This window comes from Lipophrys pholis (genome assembly GCF_963383615.2).
Source record: "Lipophrys pholis genome assembly, chromosome: 20".
Lineage (NCBI taxonomy): Eukaryota > Metazoa > Chordata > Actinopteri > Blenniiformes > Blenniidae > Lipophrys > Lipophrys pholis.
The window spans coordinates 21786185-21807410 of record NC_137648.1 but is presented as its reverse complement, the minus strand read 5'-3'; the positions used below and the strand labels follow the sequence as shown (position 1 = coordinate 21807410).

The following is a 21226-nucleotide window of genomic DNA, read 5'->3' as shown; positions in this document are numbered from 1 at the left end:
GTCAAGCTGTGCTGGTCATCAGTCTGAGTTCTGTGTCCGCCAGTCCTCCGAGGGCCGAGCTACGCTAACTAATGTGCTACCTGGGTGTTAGCGGCTCGTGAGGTCAGAGGAGCTCCGTTCTCCGTCGTCGTTCAGGAAATCACGTGATGAAAGTATGACGACGCGTTGGATCCACACAGGAAGTAAAACCTCAAGATATTGACCAATGACGCCAAGAGAACCGAGGCGTCGTTCACACAGTGATGATGGAAATCAAATAAATGCAGAAAATAGATTGGCTCTTTTGAAAGATACAGTTTCAAAATATGAAATGTTAACCACAAGTCAGGAATGTTAAAAAAAAAAAAAAAAATCACATGGGCAATCTCAACTCTATAAAGTTGAATGATTAAAGATCAAACATGAAACAAATCACGAGATTAAGAGTCATTCTGAAGATGAACGAGGCCCCGTTGCCACGACGACGAGTTCAAGTGAAAACACTAAACTTTAGTTGTGTTTTGGGTTTTTTCTCCTGCCGTCTCAACAACAGCGCCAACTAGTGGCCCAACACGAGAACTACATTGTTTTCAGAGCAGTGCCATGTAAGCCTGGAACTTCTGAAACGATGGTACGTTCTCACTTTAAATGCTGACGTATGAATCCAAAACAGTTCGACGCAAAAACAAAGAGCAGGTGTTTTCACTCGCAATGTAGTCGTGTAAACGGGGCTTAGTTGCTATTATTAAAATACTCTGAAGATGAAGTCCAAGACGATAAACTTCAAGAATAAAATACTTTTTTTTTAGAATGAATTTGAAGTTATAAGAATAAAGTCAAACTTTCAAAACTTGAGATGAACTTTTCAAAAATAAACCAGAACAATTATCAAAGTACTGAAAAAAGGGAAATTTCAAGAAACCGTTCAAACTTTCAAGAACAAAGTCGACATTTTGATTAAACTTTTGAAAATCTGTGAATCTTGCTTGGAAATGTTCAAATAATGACATTTTTATATCTTGAAATTAAACCAGATAGAAAATGGTTTCATAAAATCATTTCTTTCCTTGAAAATCCCAACTAATTTTCAAAACTTCAATTTTGTTGATGAAATAAATAAACAAAACGAATTGTTTTGGATTTCTTGATGAGGTCCTGATACGAAACATAAAGAACTGAATCGTATCGTAAAGTATTGTGACGCTTTGGGCTTCATGCTTTTTCTTTTTTTTTTTTAAAACAAAACAAATGATCTGCATGGCTCGACGGATTAAAGGGAGAAATGACTCCAACAGCTTGTCTGTGTCAGTTCAGTTATAAATTACTATCGAAAACATTTAAATAAGCAGTAGAAAAAAATAATCATCTAATTTCAAACAGGATATTAAATACAAACCAAAAGAAACCGCACAGTGCAATCAAAATAACATGAACAATTATACTGTTTATAAAAGTGGATTCTGTGACCTCGTAGGAGTTTCTCTTCAATGTTGGAACACAAGACCACTTTTCACCGTCACTGCTTCAGGTTTTTTACTCAGATCAGACGTGGTGAAAGATGGACGTTGTGCTAAAACACCAGAGAGACTCTCCATCCCTGTGCTGCTGACTGAGTGTGAGAGGAGGAGGAGCCCCGGGTGGAGGAGGAGCCCCAGGTGGTGCCCCGTGTGAGGTTCGGCCCGGTCCAGGCCTCAGAGGCTAGTGTGGGCTCGGCGCCGGCGTGTCCAGGTCGCCGTCTGCTTCCCCTTCCTCCAGGCCGGAGTACGAGCTCAGAGCGTCCCACAGCAGGCCGGGCTGTTCGCAGTGGTGGCGACTCCTCCAGTGCTCCAGCACCAGCTGCCTGCTGTCCAGCACCGCGCTGCACAAAACGCAATTGAAGGCCGCGCCCGCCGCCAGCACGCTGAGGCCGCCGCCGCCGATCTCCGGTGACGGCTGCACGCCGCCGTCTTCTCTGCCACGGTGGTGGGACAGGATGTGCTTCTTCAGCTTGGAGAAGGAGAAGAACTCCTCATCGCAGCTGCCACACTTCACCAGGTTGCGCCGCTCGTTCAGCTGCCGCCAGTAGTGGGCGGCGTGCTTCACCAGCTCGTCCTCGGCCTCGCGGCCGCCCCGCGGTGCCGGGCTGTCCTGCAGGCGAATGTGGACCTCCTCGCCATGGACGTACAGCAAATGCATCTTCATGTCTGCGAAGGTGGGAGTGACGGCTTGACAGCGGCCGCATTTAATCTGCAGCTCGACCGGGTCTTCACGGTCCAGTTCATCGGAGGGTTCTGGTGAGTTCCCTCTGTCAGGGAGAAGAAATGAAGATTATTTACAGCTTTAAGAGACAAATTAAATTATAACAAGGGACAGAAAACCAGAGAAATCAAATCTATTGATCTATACTCAAATCCATTGTTGACATGGAAACAGGCCCTGTCTCAGGATTCGTGCAGCTACACATTGATTGATGATGTCATCAGACAGCAGGTCTCACCCCTCCAGGGAGATGTCGTCTTCATGATGGCTGACGGACGGCTCCACGGTCAGCACCACCTTGTGCACCTCTCTCAGGTGGCTGAAGTACACGCCCACGTAGCCGAAGGACTTCTCGCAGAACTCGCAGCTGAGTGCGCGGCGCGGCCGGGCCTCGGAGTGGTGGAGCTTGGTGTGCGTGCTCAGGCTGCCCGAGTGGGCGTACGCTTTGCGACAGAAGGGGCAGACGTAAGGCCGACTCTTGGTGTGACTGTTCATGTGGCTCTGCAAGTGATGCTTGAACTGGAAGCAGCGGCTGCAGGTGGGACAGCGGTGGACCGGACGGCTTCCAATGAAGACTCTGGAGTGGGAGCCTCTCAGGTGGAGCGTGACCGGGGCAGACTGGGACGAACAGTCCAGGGTCTTTGTTGCGGTGGAGGCCGGGAGCTGGTGGCCAAGTATGAGCTCCTGGTCTTGGCTGTCTGGGGTCATGGCAGGCAAACTGACCAGCTGGGGAACGGTCTCCATAACGAGCATGGGCTTGGGTCTGATGCTGCGGTACTTCTTTGAAATGTCCACTTCCTTTTGTTTGGAACCTGGAACGACTGCTGGTGGTTTCTCAGGAGCCCTTCTTCGAAAGAACGACAAGGACCGCTTCTTCCTTGCTTCAAACGCTATGATGTCCTCGATGGTCTTCCTCTTCCTGCCTCTCTTTTTGCCAGGCGGTTTCTGGAGGTTTCCCAGAACAGGAGTGAGTGTGGCCTTGGCCGGAGACTGCAGAGCAGAGTTTGGCACCTGGTTGTGACTCAAGGCGTTGGTTTTGTCACGGGTCTTGGATAAAGCAGGATTTACAGGGCTGGTGATTTTCTTCTCTGGGGAAAAGTTACTGGATTTGGCAGCTGGGATGAGGCTGCTCTTCATTTTTGAGTACGGCAGAATGGGAAGCTTTCCTTTGGGCGGGGAAGGGATGATCTGGACCGCTTTACTGAAGATGGCCGGGGACAGGACCGTGATGCTGCTCTGTGCTGAAGACGGCTTGGACGGGCACAGCCTCACCGCCGGTTTGCTCTCCTCTGAGGATGATTGGCCCTGGGGGCTTTTGACGGCGGCTGGGGGGTACTGGAGGTTCTGTATCAGGGCGCTTGGAGCCGGTCGTTCAGAGCCGTCTGATGTTCGCTCCAACTGAGAACCCGGATAAAGGACAGCATTGTCTGGCAGCAGAGCGGTGACGGAGATGTCCGTGGAGGCTGGGTCGATGAAGATTAACTGCTCCGAAGTTTCTTCCTTGGGTACTACGGCTTCCTTTGTGTGCTTCGTTTCCTGTAGTTTCTTTGTCACGACTGCAGACCCAACACTGGTTCCCGGCTTGGTCTGTGTGGTGGAGGCAGTTTTCAGCCTTGCTGCTGGCGATGCAGACTTGACTTTGTCTGTGGTCCCCTTGCTCCTGACTGGCTGGTATCTGGGAATGGGCAGCTTGAGGTTCTTCTGGATGGGCTGTGTCTGCTGCTGCGGCGTGGAGGAGGAGACGGAGGGGGGCAGGGCCACCAGGGAGAACGTCCCGTCCTGACCTGCTATCTGCATCAGTGCATAGTTCTGGGTGGGCACGATGATGGACTTGGGGGTGGAGGCGGTGGAGGCCTCAGGGAGAGCAGACGGAGGCTGGCAGGACAGGACCGCGGGGGAGGGGGAGGGCGCCACAGCCGGGGCCTTGGGGGCAATGCTCCGGAACTGAAGGCTCTTCATCTGACGGGCTGGACCGACTCCACCAACTGAAACACAAGTACAACCAAGCACCTACTTAGAAAATGATGAGTCAGCATCCCAAAACTTTCACACAACGTTTCAGGTGAAAATGCATCGTTTTTAGAAAATTTTCATGTTTACATGGCAATGGCTGAAACACTGAAACCTATGTAGTGCTGCTGTTTGTTTTAGTACTGAAAGCACACACACACACACACACACACACACACACACACACACACACACACACACACACACACACACACACACACACACACACACACACACACACACACACACACACACACACACACACACACACACACACACACACACACACACACACACACACACACACACACACACACACACACACACACACACACACACACACACACAAGTTGGATTATTATGGTGACTGTGAAAATAAAAGTACCAAGTCCAGAAGAATACGGACTGGGAGTCATGACATCACGGAGGAAACTTCTGTTTGGCAGAACTAATAGTTATCCACTAGCAGCAGTGTCTTCCAGATCTATTCAGGACGAAGTCCGAGGGTTTCAAGAGAGTTTTGTTTTCGGCCGTCAACACAACAATGGCATCCAAGTGTTTTCGAAAAGTTCCACCTCTTGTCTTTTCAGTGACTCGCAGCAACGCTACGAAAGTGTTACGTTTTGACCAGAAATTGTTGTCGTATAAACGAGCATCAATGGGTCCTTTAACTGCCTGTAAAGTCTCATATTTGAACCTCAAGTTCTCGTTTCAATTATAACAGGAAACATGAATAATTGCACACAAATACAAGTTCCATGTTGATGTCAGGGCAGAAGCCTTGAGTTATTTCTACTTCCATTACGTAGCAGGAGAGGAGCTAACAGCCATTGTCAGTATTACAAGCGTTTGCACAAGTGTGACAAGCTGTGTGATTAGCCATGGCTCTCTGGGCCCGGAGAACAGACTCTGCGCCCGAGGCTAAACGGAGGCCGTCCTCTTTGATACGACTCGGCGTGCAGCCGCGGCGCAGGCTGAGGATCCGCAGGGGGCTCCTTGTATCCCCCCTCACTTCCTGGAAGCATCAGCCAGCGGAGCGTGAAAGCTGCCCGGCGGCGGCGTCTTTACGAGCTGAAGAGGCGCTCTGCTCTCGTCTCTCCTTCCAGTGACCAACACGGCAACCTGGCCGCGGGCAACCAGGATGCCCCGGCTTTCCTTCATCATCCCTCGTTCACAAATAACATTTCATGGTCGGCCGGTGGGGATGAGGCTTTTCCAGGCGGCGCTTCGCCTTTCCCCCCGTGTTGAAGCAAAACGCCGCCCGACTCGACGGGGAAACTCTAACCTCAGAGTGAGGTTTTAAACAAGTCTTTATTATCGCAATCCACCGTACTCTTTCCATCCATCAATCAAAAGCCACAGGTATGGCTGCAAAAACAAAGGCAAAGTTCCCTTGCTTTCTATCAATACTGCATCTTTATATCAAGAGGAGGGAGAAATTACAGTGCAGCGCTTCAAAGGAACTAATTGTAAACAGACTGGGAGGTTTGAGTTTCACACCGTGACCTTTCAATAGCAGCGTCGGAGACGGGCAAAGTTCCAACCTCACTCTTTAATACTAATCAGCACAAAGAGCAACAGTCTGGAGGTGTGACAAAAGGAAAATATTCAACTAAATCAAAACCGATTCACTTTCAAAGACAGAAGAAAAAGTGCAGAGGGCATATTGTTTAACAGCTGGAAGTGTTTCTGTGCAGGAGATTATTTATACAGTACCCCTACCGCATTACGACTCCATAAAGCTGGAGATATTCCTCCTCTGTGTGGATAGTTGATTCCAGTTTGACTGTGACTTTGGCTGAACACAGAGTGGAATAAAACCGCAGGATGCGAGTTCCTCTGGGTTTATGAAGGTGCAGAGGGGAAGGCTGGGGCTGAGGCAGCCATTATTCTGACAACGTACAAGAGCACTGCTGGATGTTAGGATGTTAGGATTGAAAGAGGAAACTGGGGAATCGTCCAGAGAGACGATAACCTATTTGTTGAAGGATTCAGCAGAGACCACCTGCTGGCACAAAGTCACTCCACACAAAAACAACTGTTTAACAGAACCCGTCTGGAACCCTGGAGCAGCAACGTCCCGAGAGCCTCTGGTATTTTCTCAAGATCACACTAACGGTGACAAAACATTGACCAACTTCTTTATTCTGACTGAATATTTGAGGAAACGAGGGGTTTGGACCGACTGTACACTGGTTAAAACCTGAGCCTCGTGAGTGCACAACTCATTGGGAACGTCGTGTGAACAGGATCTAAGACAAACGTGTTGTGGTGTGTGAACGGCACAACTCTGTCAATGTGCCCTCTTATGTAACAGTGTTCAGTGCACGAAACACAGAGAGCCTTCGCCTCGGCAGCCACGTCGTTATTACCACGTCGTTATTACCACGTCGTTATTACCACGTCACACTGAGTCAGGTTAGATGTGAGCGATAAAGAAAGAATGTTAAACCAGCCTGGAATCGAGTCTTAAAGCATGTAAACCTTTGAGTCGTTTTTCTCTCCGTCGTTCTTAAAAGGTTTCCCGTCCCCGCGTGGCACCATGAAAACTACCCAAAAAGATGTAGCACATCTGCCAGGCCAATAGGTGGCGCCGTAACGCCGCTACAGAAATACACCAAAAACTGAGAAAAGGACAAATCCAGCATCTGGCCTCATGAAAGCGACGAGCGTCCTTTTTCAGGTAATGTACGTCAAAAACGATGCGGTGACATGAAACGGCGTTGTCGTGGCGACAGAGTCTGAATCAGACCTCCTGTGGTCACAGATTGGTCAGATTGACATTCTGGGAGTTAGAGAGCGGCTTGTAAAGGCAGCAGAGGTCGAATCGATCTGTATCTGGATGTTTGATGTCTGGAGGCCTGACAACCAACGACTCCTCTTCCCGCCGTGGCGAAGGTACGACAGGTGAGTCTGTGACGACGTCAGTCACTGAGCGCAGTGGCGGCTTCGCCGATGGAGGACAGATGATATTAATATTAGAAAAAGCTCTGGGGCTCTTCTCTGGACGCCTTCCAGGCCGACGTGTCCCTGTTCACACTCTTGACTCACGGTCGGGGAACTTCCTCTCAGTGAGCAGAACAACTTTTCAACAAGTCTCCTTCTGGGCTTCAGCCACACGAGGAACAAGGATCGGTCAGGCTGTGTGTTTACTGCGTGTAGCCGCGGCGCGAAACTCGCTCCTACGTGGTTTTTAACTGGGGAAGAAGAAAGGAAGCGACTGGACAGAAGCCAGAGGCAGAGTGGTGAACCTTTGTTTGTCCAAACCAGAGGAGGAACACGGCGCTCAGAGAAAGCAGGCGTCAGCTTCACTCCCTCCAGCGCAGTCGTGTCCACAAAATGTCAAAAACATGTTTGTTTAATCTGGAACAAGATTCTAAATTAGCTCCACATCCATTTGAAGAAAACAAGTTACAATAGTTATGTTTTATTTCTCATCTTCATTTTATGTAATGATGAAAACCTATTGAAGGGATATTAGAGAACCTTTTCCTGAGGCCACATAATTATCACAAACTTCAAAATGCTCAGATGGTTTAAATGATACGATGTTTAGTGACGTTTGTGAAGAAGAACAAAACAATGACCTCCTGAAAGTCTCTGGCGGCGTCAGTAAAAGCTTTTCTATGACTGTACGAAGTTCATCTCTTTTCTGTCTTCATGATGATGCCACCACCGTGCTTCAATACAAACACTATCAGCCCCGGATGACGAGCCACAGATGTTTGTTTTCTGTGTGAAAGTTCACGTCAAAATCAAGCCAAAGCTTTCAGTCTGTACGTTCAGGCTCCGTTTGCACCACGTTTCAAGTATAATTGCATCGTTTTCATTTCAGAAGAGTTTCTCGTGTACCTGGAGCAACGGCGGAAAACACTGAAAACAACATAGTGAGTATGTTGGGCAACGGGTTGGCGCTGTAACAACGGGTGAACATGGACATTGATCACCAAGTTGGATTGTTATTACGCTGACTGTCAAAATAAAAGTACAAAACTCAGGAGAATATGGACTGGGAGTCATGACACCAGGGAGGAAACTTTCTTCTGATTGGCTGTACTGAGCATGTGCAGTAGAACTAGTGACTAACAATGTGGTGACCAGGACCAGCAGCAGAGTTTCAGAAAAGTTGTCTTTTCCTCCGTTTGCATGGAGGCGGAGCATTTTTAAAAGGTTCCACTGTGGGATTTGTTCTCAAAAAGCTGCGTCTTCAGTGAATAGACACTTGTAACGCTACGAAGGTTTAGCGTTTTCACTTGAGACGTCGCCTCAGTCTCATGAGTTTATGAGGAAAAAATTTTTCTATCTCCGACTCGGTGTCGACAAGGTCACGAGATTTGCGAGTGAAACTTTTGGAAACAGTGGATGTCCTGCTGAGAAGCGAAGAGCTCAATGTTCTGATGTTCTCAGAATAACAAAAACCTCTAGGTGTGTGGTTTCAGGTGGAGTACTCAGTTACTTCCTGTCTCCTCGCTCGTGTTCGGTTCAGCTCGTGTCTCAAATCAACTGGAATAAGATTCTGACCAAAGACTTCTGAACAAACCAATCACACCCCAGACTTCTGGTTTTTCTTTTTAATTTCCACTATGCATGGAACAACCAGAGGCGGAGCTTCACTTCAAGCCTCGCCAAGATAAATTCCTTCACAGAAGGAGACTTCGAAGGTCCACGAGGCGCAGGCGCGTCGTGATCGAGTCTTTCACCTGAATTGAGCTGGCTACACTCAGACATACGGTATCGTCAGGGTGTCATCAGGGTGTCGTCACGGTATCGTCAGGGTGTCGTCAGGATATCATCAGGGTGTCGTCACGGTATCGTCAGGGTGTCGTCACGGTATCATCAGGGTGTCGTCACAGTATCGTCAGGATATCGTCAGGGTGTCGTCACGGTATCGTCAGGGTGTCGTCACGGTATCATCAGGGTGTCGTCACAGTATCGTCAGGATATCGTCAGGGTGTCGTCACGGTATCGTCAGGGTGTCGTCACGGTATCATCAGGGTGTCGTCACGGTATCGTCAGGATATCATCAGGGTGTCGTCACGGTATCGTCAGGGTGTTGTCACGGTATCGTCAGGGTGTCGTCAGGGTGTCGTCAGGGTGTCGTCACGGTATCGTCAGGATATCGTCAGGATATCGTCACGGTATCGTCAGGGTGTCGTCACGGTATCGTCACGGTATCGTCAGGATGTCGTCAGGGTGTCGTCACGGTATCGTCAGGGTGTCGTCACGGTATCGTCAGGATATCATCAGGGTGTCGTCACGGTGTGGTCACGGTATCGTCAGGGTGTCGTCACGGTATCGTCAGGATATCGTCAGGGTGTCGTCACGGTATCGTCAGGGTGTCGTCAGGATATCATCAGGGTGTCGTCACGGTATCGTCAGGGTGTCGTCACGGTATCGTCAGGATATCGTCAGGGTGTCGTCACAGTATCGTCAGGGTGTCGTCACAGTATCGTCACGGTATCGTCAGGGTGTCGTCACGGTATCGTCAGGGTGTCGTCAGGGTGTCGTCACGGTGTGGTCACGGTATCGTCAGGATATCATCAGGGTGTGGTCACGGTGTGGTCACGGTATCGTCAGGATATCATCAGGGTGTCGTCACGGTATCGTCAGGGTGTCGTCACTGTATCGTCAGGATATCATCAAGGTATCGTCAGGATATCGTCAGGGTGTCAGAGCAAACTGATCCACCTGAGTTAGACCTGAGTGGAGTTTTGGAACAACAGATTGCTAACCTGTCTCTCATGACTCCATGAACGTCGTCAGGCAAATGACCACCGCTCTCGTCCGGTCTGGTCCAGAGAGTTCTGGTCCGGTCAAAAGAGGGTCACTCACCCAGTAGTGTTGATTTCCTCTGTTGCTGTTTTTCTTCTTCACGGACCGGGATTGTCCGACCCCCAACCTGGAGCCACTGGATGGCGCTTCGTCAGGCCCCGACCCTTTGACCTGTGTGGACAGGCGACCCTACCAGTAGACAAACCTCCGGCCAGTAGACCTCCAGGGGTCACGGAGACACTGCTGCAAGGCGGTGACTGTTTGGTGAGGGAGACTCCTATTGAATCACAAAAGGTATTTTCACTCTGTAAATACGAGTCGTTGGTTTATTTGCTGAATTAAAGGCCGAAGGGTCTGAAGATTTTCCTTCTAATCATCACTCAGTGTGACTGAAACATCCCTGAGCTCTGGAACGACACCAACCAGGCGGAGGGGAAAACACCGGGAGGTCGCACACACCACTCAATCTACCTCTGCATTCGAAACGGCAGGCTCTAATCTGAGCGGGGTCAGAGGTCGTGGCTAGGGCGATGCAGAAACCTGGTTTCTGGAGAGAATACGAGAGGAGTGTGTGTGTGTGTGTGTGTTTCCACAGAGAGATTATCAGGTAAAGCTGGAGAGGTGAGAGGTGAGGATCTGCTGTTTATGCTGGAAGCGGGTCAGGGTTGAGCAGGAGGGCGGCAGCGGCGGGGACGAGCCAGGCATCCACCTGGAATGGAATGAAATGGCCCGACACAAAAAGCCTCTCTCAGCTGAACCCGGGTCACATGAGGAGCCGGTCAAGCCAAGACTGACGGGCCGACCAGCCCAAACAACCCACCTATTGTTAGCCGCTGATGCAATTTAGCGAGAAGTGAAATGTCAAAATATGGCAAGAGCGCCGTGTTTGGGCAGCATCTCCGATTCCACTTTCACTCGCCGTCCGCCAACACAACTGTGCAGACTGACGAGTCCTGCTCCCAGAGGACATCCCAGCTATATTTTATTCTTGTGACGCAATGATACCATGCTTTTACAGGACGAGTACCAACCTTTAGCCAATTACCAATACCGAGTACCGATATGAGTACTTATTAAATGGCATAAAGCCTGAAACTCTTTAGCATGTACCATCGCTGGTGTGTGAGCCTGAAACTCTTTAGCATGTAGCATCACTGGGGTGTGTGAGCCTGAAACTCTTTAGCATGTCGCATCACTGGTGTGTGAGCCTGAAACTCTTTAGCATGTAGCATGTAGCATCACTGGTGTGTGAGCCTGAAACTCTTTAGCATGTAGCATCGCTGGTGTGTGAGCCTGAAACTCTTTAGCATGTAGCATCACTGGTGTGTGAGCCTGAAACTCTTTAGCATGTAGCATCACTGGGGTGTGAGCCTGAAACTCTTTAGCATGTAGCATGTAGCATTGCTGGTGTGTGAGCCTGAAACTCTTTAGCATGTAGCATCGCTGGTGTGTGAGCCTGAAACTCTTTAGCATGTAGCATGTAGCATCGCTGGTGTGTGAGCCTGAAACTCTTTAGCATGTAGCATCGCTGGTGTGTGAGCCTGAAACTCTTTAGCATGTAGCATCGCTGGTGTGTGAGCCTGAAACTCTTTAGCATGTAGCATCGCTGGTGTGTGAGCCTGAAACTCTTTAGCATGTAGCATCGCTGGTGTGTGAGCCTGAAACTCTTTAGCATGTAGCATGTAGCATCGCTGGTGTGTGAGCCTGAAACTCTTTAGCATGTAGCATCGCTGGTGTGTGAGCCTGAAACTCTTTAGCATGTAGCATCGCTGGTGTGTGAGCCTGAAACTCTTTAGCATGTAGCATCACTGGTGTGTGAGCCTGAAACTCTTTAGCATGTAGCATGTAGCATCGCTGGTGTGTGAGCCTGAAACTCTTTAGCATGTAGCATGTAGCATCACTGGTGTGTGAGCCTGAAACTCTTCAGCATGTAACTCTTTAGCATGTAGCATCGCTGGTGTGTGAGCCTGAAACTCTTTAGCATGTAGCATGTAGTACAGCTTAGAGGTATGTGCTGATCAGTTAAACTACTGAGCGACTGACTACTAGCAAACTCTGCTGGTGATGAAGTTGCTGGTGTTGAACCAACTTTCTTTCTCCTCTTGATATTTCATCAGAACAGAATTTACAGGCTGTCTTACTTTAGTCGTTGTCATTAATATTAAAGAATCTCCAAACTGTCGACGTCGCTCCTCCTCTCTCTACCTCCTGCTGACCGATGACATCACATAATACTCACCAGGTTGTATCGGGGAACTTTCACGAGTACGAGAACTCTGTGTGGTATCGGTGCAACCCTTCTTTACTTATTTATATTAAAAAGTGAAGTTTGGAAACACATCGTCATGAGGAACAGGAGGAGACAATAAGAGAGATTCTTCTTTTTCTCTTCAGTGTTTTGAGGACAGCGGAGGAGGAGGAGGAGGAGGAGGAGCGTTATCTTCCTCGTAGGTGAGAGCAACGCTCATCTGGGACTCACAGATAGAGCGGAGATGAGGGGGGTCTGGAATGAACTGTCTGTGTGTGTGTGTGTGAGGGAGGGAGGCCAAGCTCCCCCAGGTTTTTAGCCCAGATGAAAGGCCAGGATCTGGGTGAGATAAGAGGGCAGATCACGGGGGGTCGGGGCCAGCCGGCTGTGAGAAGCCATGTCCAGCGGCCATCTTTCTCTCACACACACACACACACACACACACACACACACACACACACACACACACACACACACACACACACACACACACACACACACACACACACACACACACACACAAACACACACAAACACACACACACACACCTGTAAAGATAAGAAGCATTCTCGCTCCTTTACGGGACATTTATTAAAACACAATAAAATGAGGGTTCTGTTCAGTCTGGAGGGAAATCAGATCATTCCAGTTCTCTTTACCCCTGAGTGAACTCAGGAGTTATCTGTGCTCGATTGCTCCTTCCTGCACGCATGCTAACTGCTCATCTCTGCCGTGCGGCCTAAGGTGTGCACGTGTGTGTGTGTGTGTGTGTGTGTGTGTGTGTGTGTGTGTGAGTGTGTGTGTGTGTGTGTGTGTGTGTGTGTGTGTGTGTGTGAGTGTGCGGAGGAGGCGGTCATGGGGAAAATGAAATCAGTGTTTGCAGAGTACCGTGTTTCATCCCAGAGCTCTGCTGAACCAAGTGTAGCACACACACTCCTACAGCGTCCTCACGCTCCCTTACCTTCCCATCGCACAGCCAGCGGGAAACGTGTCGCAGCAGAGAACACAAGAGGGCCGTTCACAGCCCCCCCCCCCCCCCCCCCCCACACACACACACACACAACCGTATGTCATCCACTGTCACCTGAGCGGATCAATGCGAGGGAGAAATCCATTCCAATTAGGACGGGGCTGCTCTGGCCTGCATGTGGATGCAGATTAATCAATAGAGAAATCCCAGCGCTTACCTGCTGCTCCTCGTTTAGAACGTCATAAACTCAGACTCTGGACATTTACACATTCGTTCACTTACACCTCAGGGACTGAAGAAGAAAAGTCCCCTTCACTTTCACTTCAAACAAAACTGTTTCCTCGCCATTAATATTGAAGCGAGTCCGTCTCTGTGTTCATGCTGCTCCAGGTCGCCACGTTGGTAGTAACTAGTTCTGCACATGCTCAGTAGAGCCAATCAGAACAAAGTTTCCTCCGTGGAGTATTGACTCCCAGTCCATAGTCTTCTTATTTTCAGTCACCGTAATAACAATCCAAATGGGTACTTTTACTTTGACAGTCACCGTAATAACAATGCAAATGGGTACTTTTATTTTGACAGTCACCATAATGACAATGGTCTGTCCACTAGAATGTGTTCTCCCAGTGTTAAAGTTTAGAGCTCATTGTTCTCTGCTGCGTGCGTGCGTGCGTGCGTGTGTGTGTGTGTGCTTTCAGTAAACTAAAACTAATCACAGCGCCAACTAGTGGACCAACATGAAAACTACATGTTTTTCAGTGTTTCTGCCGTTTCAGTGTAAACTGACATTGTAGTAAAAAGGAATTGTCTGAAGTGAAAACATCAAAACGATGCGTTTTCACCTCAATGGTGTAAAAATGACGTTAGCGTGTGTTTAACATGTGTATTGACTGAAAAGCATGGGAGTGACTGGATTCTTCTGCTGGCAGGAAAGAAAGTCGGGGTTGATTTTGTGAATAAAGTCCCTTTGAACAGAGGCCATCCTCCCTGGTTGATCAATATCCTGGAGCAGCTGGACCCTCCATAAAGAAAAACAAGAGCTGCCCTTTGAAGGCAGGATGCTGTAAACCCCCGACAGCCTGCGACCTCTGACCCCGTGTCCACCAAGGCCATGTGTCATCCCCGTGAAGCCGCGGCGTCTTCAATCACCCGGCGAGCGTGACGCGGCCGCCGGCTCCGGGGTGAGTGGCGTCGACGTGAAGCGAGGCGACAGCAGTGTGTCCCAGTGTGTTGAGGTGTGTGTTGGAGGTCTCGAGTGTCACCCCCCCCCCCCCCGCCCCCAAACAGCCCTCAGGCGGCAGCGCCGGCGTTAGTCATCAGGACTTTGCTGAGCACTAAACCTTTTCCTGACCTTTCTCTCTGCTGTGACATTTGGACCCTTCAGAATAGGTCAAACAGCACTAAAGATGGTGGAAACGCCGACTGCTGCTGGAGGGAAACGGGCAGAGCTGCTGGACTGATGAGGCGACAAGACGGCGTTCAAACCGGACGCAGGAACAAGGGAATCCTTCCAAAGAGTCAGCCTGCGAGTGATGGCGGAGTACGATTCCTCACGCCGCTCCGCCACAATAAAACCCTCTGAGTGACAGATCGTGTTTTCTAAATCTGCAGCGTCAGAGACGTCAGGAAGGCGCTGCCACGCCGCCGCGGCCGAAGGGGAAGGGGAAGGGGAATGACGAAACGCTGCCGGTGTGACAGGAGAGGAGAAGATAAGAGATGCTAAACAAAGGGAGTGGCGGACGGAGCAAAGACGGAAGCAGATAAAAATGTGTTCCGGACTAAAATAAGGTCCGAGACGCCACAGGAAGGGACGGCTTCCTCCTGTCAGCGGGCCTGAGGACGCTAACCGCTAACAGGCACACAGAGGAAACTGCAGGTGATAAGCAGCTCAGGTGTAGCTACCCAGAACTCAACAGATCTCTAAAAGTCTGGATGAGACTGAAGTTCAAGGCTACCTGAGCGGCTGCCGCCTCGTCTGAACCAAACACCGGGTTCCCAGTGAAGCTCATGAAGCTCATGAAGCTCATGGAGCTGATGAAGCTGCAGCGGCCTGAACCCTGGAGGAGGATTGTACTTCTGACTGAGGGCAGGACCGACTGTTTACACGTCAAATGAAAAGTTTCCATCTGGAATTAAAAGCCAGCGAGCACTTCAAACACCCCGTTAGCTCCGGCATGGTTTGGTTTGAAATGTCTTTTCTTCAAAACGTTTCTCTGAAATGATAAAGTATTTCCAAGTAGTATTGAAAACAAAGAAACTAGACGTTGCACATAAAACGGAGTCCAGATCTCAGACGTCACGAACAACGACAAACAGACGCTGTGACCTCAGGATGAATGACGGTAAAGTCCAGGACCTTTCCAGGTCTATCAAGGTCTACCGCCTTGTTTCACTCTCCTCCTCTGGTAGATGTGCAGCGCCGCCATGACGGTACAGTGACGCTCACGCCGTCCCCGTGACGGTACAGTGACGCTCACAGCGCCGCCGTGATGGTACAGTGACGCTCACAGCGCCGCCGTGACGGTACAGTGACGCTGACAGCGCCACTGTGACGGTACAGTGACGCTCACAGCGCCGCCGTGACGGTACAGTGACGCTCACGCCGCCGCCGTGACGGTACAGTGATGCTGACAGCGCCTCTGTGACGGTACAGTGACGCTCACGTCGCCACCATGACGGTACAGTGACGCTCGCAGCGCCGCCATGACAGTACAGTGACGGCGCCCTGGCAGAGGACGACAGCAGTGCGACGTGTTGAGCTGGACTGGGACACTAAGAAAACACCTTAATGAAGACTTGGTGCTGCGGCAGAACTTTAATGGGCCTGGGAGGCAGCAGAGGAAGGAAGCTGCCAGCTCGCTAATTTTAGGCTCTCTGCATCTCAGATGAAACGGCGGGAAGCAGAGAGGAGGCGTGGAGAGGCGGGAAACTTCTCTGTCTCTCACTTTCTCCACTTTCTGCATCATGTCTTTCCAGCTATCATTACCTGGTGCATCCGCTATGAGAGAGAGTCTCAGGGCTCTTTGATACTCTCAATCATTTCTCCCTCTCTTCCTGTTCCCAGCCCTCCTTCCCTCTCCCCGGCTTTCTCTCCTCTTCCTCACTCTCTCTTTCATTCTCACCTCCTCCCCTTCTGATGGTACCTGAGTAAATAAACAGTGTTGTGTGGGATGCTAATTAGAGCGGGTTCAGGGACGTGACGAGCCCAGAGACAGATAAACAGCGAGGTGGGGAGGAGACGGGAGGAGGGGAGGTGGGGGGGGAGGAGGTGGAGGTAACCCACCTCAAGGGCAACACAACACAGACACAAACACGTCAGCGTGGCGGCGAAGGACAGACGAGAGCGGTTTTGGCTTTCAAGCCGACTCGGGGCGGCGGCAGGAAGGAACTTTGAAGGGGCTGCGAAGGAGTGAAGGGCACTAGTGGAGGCTTCAGCCACGACGAGTGGAGGAAGGATCGTTGTGCAAACTTCCTTAATGACAAGCGAGCCGGCGCCAGATCAAAAGAATATGCAGATGATCCCAGCAGAGCCTCTGGAGCCGAGGTGAAGCCGGAGCTTCTGGAAGCAGGTCAATGGGAGGCAGCGTGACGCGGGCCTTCTGAAGGGGAACCAGCTGCAGGTGAGAGGAACCCAACGCAAACGACCACGCTCCCATTGGAGGAAACTCCAGATTGTCCAAACGGAACCAGAACTTCAATGCAGCAGAGGAGCAGCATGAGACATGTGAGAATCAGCTGCAGCCATGAGAACGTCGTCCCTCCCGATACGTCGGCGACTCCAGTGGCAGACGACTATTTCAACCTTCAGAACACCCCCAGTACACACACACAGGAAGTGATGTCATAAGATACCATCCCACAAGAGACGATGTTAAAAGTTCTGTCTAGCTGTTTCCTCATTTCTACTTCCACTAAAGAAAACTGAAGTTAATTCAGGTTCTGAAGAGAAACGTTAAGAGTTCAGGACTTTTGTTTCCACTGAGGTAAAAGTTCTTTACTCATCACAACACAGTACGATGTGCAGGGAAATACTTTAAGTACCTGTTCCACACCAAAACAACTGCTTTTATAGGATAGTAGAAAAAAAGCTCATTATATTACAATATTATTAAAAATTAAATAAAACTAAGGCACACACAAGATAAAATGTAAATAGATCTAGAAAGGTAGAGCAGAGTCAGTAGTACAAGTACTGGGGTCCAATTAACCGGAGTTCCTCTGGTTCTGAATCATTCTCGACTGATGTTCCTCTGGTGGGAATCAGAGTCAAGATGTTCTAAGAAGAACTTACCTTCCAGAGTAATCTCTACATGTTTCTATCGGGAAAACCTGAGACCAAATTTGTTTTTTTTTTCAGAACTTTCCACCAGAAAAAGCAGAAATTTTACTTTAGAAAAGTAACGTCTACCCGTTTCCTTCATGTCTACACACCAGAGTCCAGCAGGTTCAGTTCTCGGAGGAACGTGGCCCCTCGGTGTCCCAACTTGTTCACACACAGTGTTTCCACACAGAACATCGAGGACTAACTAACTTCTCGAACAAACTTCTACCTGCTTCCAAAAGAACCGAGTTAAATTCCTGAAGGGAAAAACTAACCTGCCTGTTGTGTCGGAACTTTGCTGGAACTCAGTTTGAACAGAAGTTACCAAACACTGATGGAGCAGAACTGAGCTGTTCTCACATCGGCAGAGGAATGTTCTTAATGTTCCCGAGTCACAGCACATCATCCAGCGAGTCGAGACCCCGACTCCTGACAGATCTCTGCTCTGCGGTCAGGGTCCGAACGTTTGTGACTGGTTCCGTAAAATGTTTGGTCAAGACGGAACGACGACGACGACAAACATGGTGACCAGGATCGATGCAAAAGCCCTGGAGTGAGGTGGAACTGGATTGAACTGGATGCCGAGAACCTTCTAGAGAACCAATTGGAAAACATTTGAGAGAACCAACAAGAGAACCTTCGAGAGACCCAACAAGAGAACCTTCGAGAGAACCAACAGAGCAGCTGAAGAAATACTTCTGAGTGTTTTGGAAAATGATTCTGCTGGAATTATTCCTGAATGTCGGATATAGAAACCTGAATCCTCCTGTGGGTGCAGGCACACACACACACACACACACACACACACACACACACACACACACACACACACACACACACACACACACACACACACACACACACACACACACACACACACACACACACACACACACACACACACACACACACACACACACACACACACACACACACACACACACACACACACACACACACACACACACACACAGCTGTAAAAGTTGAAGAATAAAAGACATTTGCATACTGGCGGTTGCGGGTGGAGGTTCTCCCTGAAAGGTTTTAACATATATGAAAAAGTTACATAACACACATCCTGATTCAAAGCAGAGTTTCTTATGAAAACAGGCCCGGAGGAAAGAGTTAGTGAGATAAAGAACAACTCAGAACTTAGTGACTGGATGCAGTGGAACGTTCCTCACGTCCAGCTCTGAAGAACCACCAGGATTTAAAGCTGGATCGGGATCTGGCCCTGAACTTCCTGAAGAGTCGCAGGACTTTATTACTCCATCAGCTGATCTCTGCCAGAGTCCTCGTGTCCATTGGAACAGAAACACGGAGACTTTTTCCAGAGTTTGAAATATAAAAAGCCTTTGAGAGTTTCTGTCTATTTTAACCTCCTGATGAAAACTACACTGCCGCTGCCTCCAGGCCTCGTTTCCACCACGACCTTTCAAGTTAAAACGCTTCGTTTTTATGTTTTTTCTGAAACGGAAACACAACAACACATTATGATGTAAAGAGGCCCTCAAATCCCTTTGTACAACAATGCATTTTATATTTTCAAATTAACGCCCCCATGATGGGAAAGGAGCAGAAAGAAGAAAGTATTTCAAAGATTTTTCTCCTCCTGACTTAAAAACCTGAAGTTGTTCTGACGTCACCGGCGGTTCATCTTCAGCACCGCCGACACAGAGATTCTAGAAACGACCCAAACTATGGAGAAGAACATCGTTACTCCATCGTGATGCTTCGAGCCGCTGGAAGCAGAGCGGCTCCCATGTATATATTCTACTGCTGGAATTAATACTAGTACGAGGGAAGCAGTGTAGAAGAAACTAGAATACTCCAGAGGAAGTTCTGTGTACCTGCCTCTCCCCTCCTCTTTGGATCGGACATTTCTTTTGCAGTTTCTGGGGATTTATTTGGAAACGGTTCGCTGAATCGTTAACAGACTCAATACAATAATAATAACAATATTAATAATGATACATCACTTTTATTTAGCTATATTTATCTTGATGTTTTTCTTTTTTACTTGTTTCTTCTTTTTGTACAAAATAAAAACTTGAATTAATTCAAAATGAGGACGGTCGTCCCTCCGCCTGGCCACGAGGACAGGCACCAGAATGAAAGTGTCACACCTGAGGGGGGCAGAGGTTGGTCCTCACGTCCACCGCTGCAGTGAATATTTGTTTGGTTGTCCGTTAAAATGGTGCAGTGGACTGGTGCACCGTCCTGCCACTGCAGGGATGGATGAAGGATTATGGGATCTTAACCGCAGTCTTTTAATGTTGCTGCGAGATGTTTGGTGATTAAAAGACATCACAGATTGGGGTCACATGGGCGGCGACGGGCGAAGGGGTGGCGGGGGGGGTGGGGGTGGGGGGGACCCGGCCGTTACAGCGACTTGCATAAGCTTTTAATCTCAGCGTAAGTCTGGAGCAAACACTGATGGAGAGATAAGAGGGAGAGTGGAAGGTGGGCAGGATCACCGTATATCTAAGAGTGTGGAGGAGAGGGGGAACGTGATGGCTGGATAGACGAGCTATTTTTATAATGAGGTCAGTGTGAGCGGAGGGATTTCACTCTCTTGGGACACACACACACACACACACACACACACACACACACACACACACACACACACACACACACACACACACACACACACACACACACACACACACACACACACACACACACACACACACACACACACACACACACACACACACACACACACACACACACACACACACACACACACACACACACACACACACACACACACACACACACACACACACACACACACACAGTAAGTGTATGGGATGTGTGGCTCCTGCTGTGTCCACAAGAAGCACACACACACTCATCCAGATGTCGGCGTGAGGATTTCAGGGGTTTTAAGGGATAACCTGAGGTTGGAGCGTCCTGGATTCCATCTCTTGAGCTGGAATAAACCAGGTCTGATGTTTAATTATGGAACACGACTGACATTTCCTCATTGCGTCTTTGTTTGACAGTAAACAAGTCGACTGCTTCACTCCCACGTCTCCTGTGAACCTCGACGTTCAACAGCCGCCAGCAGCAGCGTCACGCTTTCTGCCCCCCGCCAATGGAGCGTTAATAAAGCCATTCCATTCATCCTGTGTATATGTCATACAATATATACATTAAATATGTATCCGAATGATTTTCTCATTCAACTTTTTGAAGACGGCTCAGAAGGTGGAACATTATGAAAAGAATGATTGCTGGTTTGTTTACCGATGGGATGAATCCTGGTTCCTCAGTGGCTCCGCCCCTCCGTCTCCTGCTCGCCGGTCCCAGCCCGCCCTCGCCACGCTCCCCCTGCAGAGACACACGACATCTTCAGCTTATTAAGTTTAAAAACAATGAGCAGCGAGAACACAGGAACACAGGAACAGAGGAATAAATCAGAAAAACACTTTGTCACAGCGTCGATTAGCTTCAGGGAAAAACTTCCAGGTAATAATCAAACACACTGATCATGTACTTCATCTTTTACTTACCCAAACCAAAACTGCAATAGTACAACTGTAAGACACGTCTTTTATTCAGCGCGACATGTTACGTATCTCCCGACAGGCTAGTTAGCCACATTAGCTTCTGTCCAACAATAAAACCTAAACTCAGAGTTAGCCGGTTACCTCAACTTCGGCTCCCACAGTTCTGAGT

The 21226-nt window shown here is 49.1% G+C and overlaps 1 protein-coding gene across 2 annotated transcripts; it reads right to left on the bottom strand.

Moving 5' to 3' along the window:
• Positions 1-1215: 1215 nt before the first annotated feature.
• On the bottom strand, positions 1216-20880 carry znf438 (zinc finger protein 438). Of its 2 annotated transcripts, XM_080490038.1 has the most exons (4): positions 20795-20880; positions 10060-10276; positions 2456-4202; positions 1216-2263 (listed from the first exon to the last, which is right to left on the bottom strand). In XM_080490038.1, the coding sequence occupies exons 3-4, from the start codon at positions 4174-4176 to the stop codon at positions 1678-1680; spliced, it is 2307 nt and encodes a 768-aa protein (XP_080346164.1). In that variant the 5' UTR covers positions 4177-4202; positions 10060-10276; positions 20795-20880; the 3' UTR covers positions 1216-1677. The 2 variants fall into 2 exon arrangements, with proteins under 2 accessions (XP_080346164.1, XP_080346163.1); XM_080490037.1 differs by lacking the exon at positions 10060-10276.
• Between the last annotated feature and the right edge of the window lie 346 nt (positions 20881-21226).

Coding starts and splice junctions, on each gene's coding strand:
- znf438 (XM_080490038.1), bottom strand. CDS start 4,176: ATGAAGAGCCTTCAGTTCCGGAGCATTGCCCCCAAGGCCCCGGCTGTG. Junction 2,264..2,455: donor GACGACATCTCCCTGGAGGG/GTGAGACCTGCT, acceptor TCTCCCTGACAG/AGGGAACTCACCAGAACCCT.